This window comes from Acinonyx jubatus, chromosome D1 (assembly GCF_027475565.1).
Source record: "Acinonyx jubatus isolate Ajub_Pintada_27869175 chromosome D1, VMU_Ajub_asm_v1.0, whole genome shotgun sequence".
Taxonomy (NCBI): Eukaryota; Metazoa; Chordata; class Mammalia; order Carnivora; family Felidae; genus Acinonyx; species Acinonyx jubatus.
In genome coordinates this window covers 53,032,146-53,035,933 of record NC_069390.1, presented here as the reverse complement: position 1 = coordinate 53,035,933, position 3,788 = coordinate 53,032,146, and the positions used below count along the sequence as shown (strand labels likewise).

Genomic DNA, 3,788 nt, shown 5'->3' with positions numbered 1-3,788 from the left:
AGGAGGTGTAAATTTACCGAGTGCTCCATTGACACGTAACTTGGGGGAAGAAAACATCACACTCATTCAGCAGTGTGGTATCTCCAAACTGGATAGGCTCTGCTTTTGACTACATCGCATCTTATTTTTAGTTGTCACTCTGTTTAAAGCATTTCTCTGTATTCTTCTAATTTCCTAAGCCCCTCTGTAAACCACATCCTCTATATTCCACCTTTCCTTCTCCACTCAGCAAATCTCCTTTACACCTAAGTGAACTTAATCCATTCAGAGAACGAACCATCCCTGGCTGCCTTTGAAAACAGACCACCTCCTTCAAATCTCCTCTAAGGGCCACACTTGGCCTCCTGTTAAACAGTGATTTGTTCAATATTTTTATGTGAACACTGAGTGAATGTAAGACAGCTATACGCTCTCCTACCAATCCCCACTGGAGACCTAATGCTACAGACTCAGGGATATATAACCTGCTTCCTGGGACCAGGAATAGTATTGGTTGAGGGTGAAGGCTCTCGTAAGCTACATACTTACCCACATGGGGACAGAAATGGGGTTCTTTTAGGTCCACAAGATGCCCGGATGGAATCTGCACTTGCAGCAAAACTGAGCTGGCTATCTACAAGCAAATAGAAAAGGAAAGCCTACTGATGGTGTTTCAAACAGCCCAGCCTAGAGGTCATGATAAATACAAAAGATCAGTGTTCTCAGACTCATGGTTTCCATTTCCACAAAAAATAAATCAGAAATCCTGAACTTTCCCCTGTTCACCTATGACTCTACTAGTTTTGAAGGATTGTTTGCTACTCTATGTTGGCATATAGAATAGAACCTCTGAATAATTCAGCCAAACTGAATAATCAGTCCTCCAAAGACTGAACTTATTTCTTCAATACTAAATGTGCCTGAACGATAGAGGGGTCTGTGTCCTTTCACTTCGCACTCCCACTCTCTTTCTGTAGGTATGAGAATTAGTGGTGAAAAGAGAGATCACGAACTTCCATGGCATCCGTTAATATGTCATATCTAGACCCCACAACACTGATGCTAATTGGGATCCCCGGACTACAGGACGTGCAATTTTGGATTGGGTTTTCCTTCTTTGCAATATGCCTGATGGCTCTTCTGGGAAATACTATTTTACTAATCATCATTCCTACAGAACACAGCCTGCATCAACCCATGTACGTTTTCCTGGCAGTGCTGGCAGCCACTGACACAGGGCTCTGTGTAGCCATTGCTCCCAAGATGTTGGCCATCTTCTGGTTTGGCTCATGCTCCATGGCTTTTGATGCGTGCTTAGCCCAGCTTTTCTTCATTCATGCCTTGCAGGGCATGGAATCTGGCATCCTGCTGGCCATGGCCTTTGACCGCTATGTTGCCATCTGTGATCCACTGAGGCACACATCCATCCTCACGCCATCCATCCTGGTCACTATGGTGCTGGTTGTGGCAATTCGGGCAATGGTGCTTGTTGGCATTTTACCAATTTTAATCAAAAGACTACACCTTTTCCATTCCGTTGTAATTGCTCACTCCTACTGTGAGCACATGGCCGTGGTCAAGCTAGCTGCAGAAGACATCCGAGTCAATAAAACATGTGGTCTCCCAGTAGGTTTTACAATACTGGGATTTGACATGATTTTCATCTTCATTTCCTATATCCTTATTTTCCAGGCTGTTTTTCGTCTACACCAAAAGGAGGCACGGCTCACAGCATTTAACACATGCACAGCTCATATTTTTGTTTTCCTTGAGTTTTATATTCTTGCCTTCTTCTCCTTTTTCAGCCACCGTTTTGGACATGTTGCTCCTTCAACCCACATCCTTCTTTCTACCATCTATCTCCTTGTGCCTCCTGCACTCAACCCTATTGTCTATGGTGTAAAAAATAAGGTAATTCGTAAGCGTGTGGCACGGATTTTTCTTCTGATTCGTCACTCCCAGCAGTAACCTATTAAATGGTTATGCTCGTGTAAAGAATACTTTTGCTTCCTAGGGATGAAGACAGGTTGAACTCTGTGTGCACATTGTTGGGGGATTCACTTCAATGTGTGCAAACTTAAAGAGATACATTAAAAGGTATTTATTTCACAAACTATAGTTAGAATGAAATAAAATCTGTTCAGGTTAAGACTGATATTAGCGGTCTTCATTCATTTTAATTCTAATTTTCTTTCTCCTATCTTTTTTATTTCATTTGCAATTATTTAATAAGGAAGCTTACTTAATAAAATGTAACTTCACAAGTGCCATGCCTCTGCCTCTTTCACGACTGCATATTCAGAGAAAAGAAAGGTCAATTTCAGAGTCAAGAAAATAATGTTTAATCCTAAAGAAAAAAAAAATCCTACCTGAACTGGGATCACCTCAACCAACAAATGCCTCTGAGATGGTTTGTGGTCAAGACCAAATTGTGCATAGTTCCTAGAGGCAAACTGCTGATATCTGAGGTTCTTGCAAATACACTGGCAAAGATCTCTTTCCATAACGGGACCATCACTTGCCCTTTTACAAAGTCCACCACTGCCCTGCCTTCTTAACAGCCTGTGCTCTGAGGTTACCTAGCTCCAAGGGCCAAGAAACACAACTTGCCAGGATATAAAGGAGAGTTACAAAACACAAAGTTGCATTTTGCTAAGTGCCTAGAGCAGTAACATACTTATAATTTAGCTAAGTGCTTTAGATTCATTATCTTGCTTAAATATGGCCCCAAATAGATATGGTTTATCATTCCCAATTTAGATAAGAGGAAATTAAGTCTCAAAGGACTATTAGTTCTTAAGCAAAGAGTTATGAATATCATACCTGTTTCTCCATTATAGAGTTCATTATTTTTACACAGAAACATGCTAAAACTAATGAGTAAATTTTTCTTAGATTAGTGCCCAAACCAGGTATATTTTCTTTTTTCTACATATCTATTAAAAAATAAAATTCCCGGGGTGCCTGGGTGGCTCAGTCCGTTAAGCATCTGACTTTGGCTCAGGTCATGATCTCCCAGTTCATGGGTTGAGCTCTGAATCGGGCTCTGTGTTGACAGGTCAGAGCTTGGAGTCTGCTTCCTCATATATTTGGAAAAGCAAAGATCAATTAATGTGTTTCATGAAACTGAAATTTACATATGAATATATATGGCTTTCAATTAGATATATTTTTCCCCCTCAGAATTATGGTCTTAAGTACCTAAACTTTTTTTAAAAGAAGAAATAAAAATACAATACCAGATTTCAAGACGTTAAAAGTTAGAGAAGGAACAAATGCTGATCAAAATAGATGAAACCAAAACAATAAAAATAACTTTAGAAATAGTTATTTAGAAGTTTTACAAGGTAGATTTAATAATTAAACCTAAAAGTATGACTTTTGAGATCATTAGTATATCTAGCATATCAAGATATGGCTAAGAATGAAACCATTTTTGAAATTAATAAAATGTAACTTCACAAGGGCCTGATTCTGCCTCTTAATGTGACCGTATATTCGGAGCAAAGAAAAGGATATTTTGAGGCAAGAAAAAACCATTTCGTTCAAAGCAAAAAAAAAAAATCCTACCTGATCTGGGGGCACCACAGACCTCCATCCGCTGATTTAGGGCATTTGCCGTCTCCTGGAGGAAGCCACCCAATCTCCGCTGGTATCACCTCCTAACTAGCAATTCAGCAGCACCTTCCAAGCCTGTTCCATCGTTTGTAGGCCAACAGCTTCTGGGTCATGTGATATGTAAGAAGACTAACAGGTGCCATGACCACTAGCCCAGAGCTGCACCTCCAGGCTACAAAGTTGGATGAGAT

At 40.2% G+C, this 3,788-nt stretch overlaps 1 protein-coding gene across 1 annotated transcript; it reads left to right on the top strand.

Moving 5' to 3' along the window:
- Positions 1 to 721: 721 nt before the first annotated feature.
- On the top strand, positions 722 to 2,171 carry LOC106966053 (olfactory receptor 52A1-like). Its single transcript, XM_015062133.3, has one exon. It carries the CDS (start codon positions 997 to 999, stop codon positions 1,945 to 1,947), a length of 951 nt encoding a protein of 316 aa, XP_014917619.1. The 5' UTR covers positions 722 to 996; the 3' UTR covers positions 1,948 to 2,171.
- The last annotated feature ends 1,617 nt before the right edge of the window (positions 2,172 to 3,788 follow it).

Bases quoted from the DNA above. Each gene is read 5' to 3' on its own strand.
- LOC106966053 (XM_015062133.3), top strand. From the start codon at position 997: ATGGCATCCGTTAATATGTCATATCTAGACCCCACAACACTGATGCTA.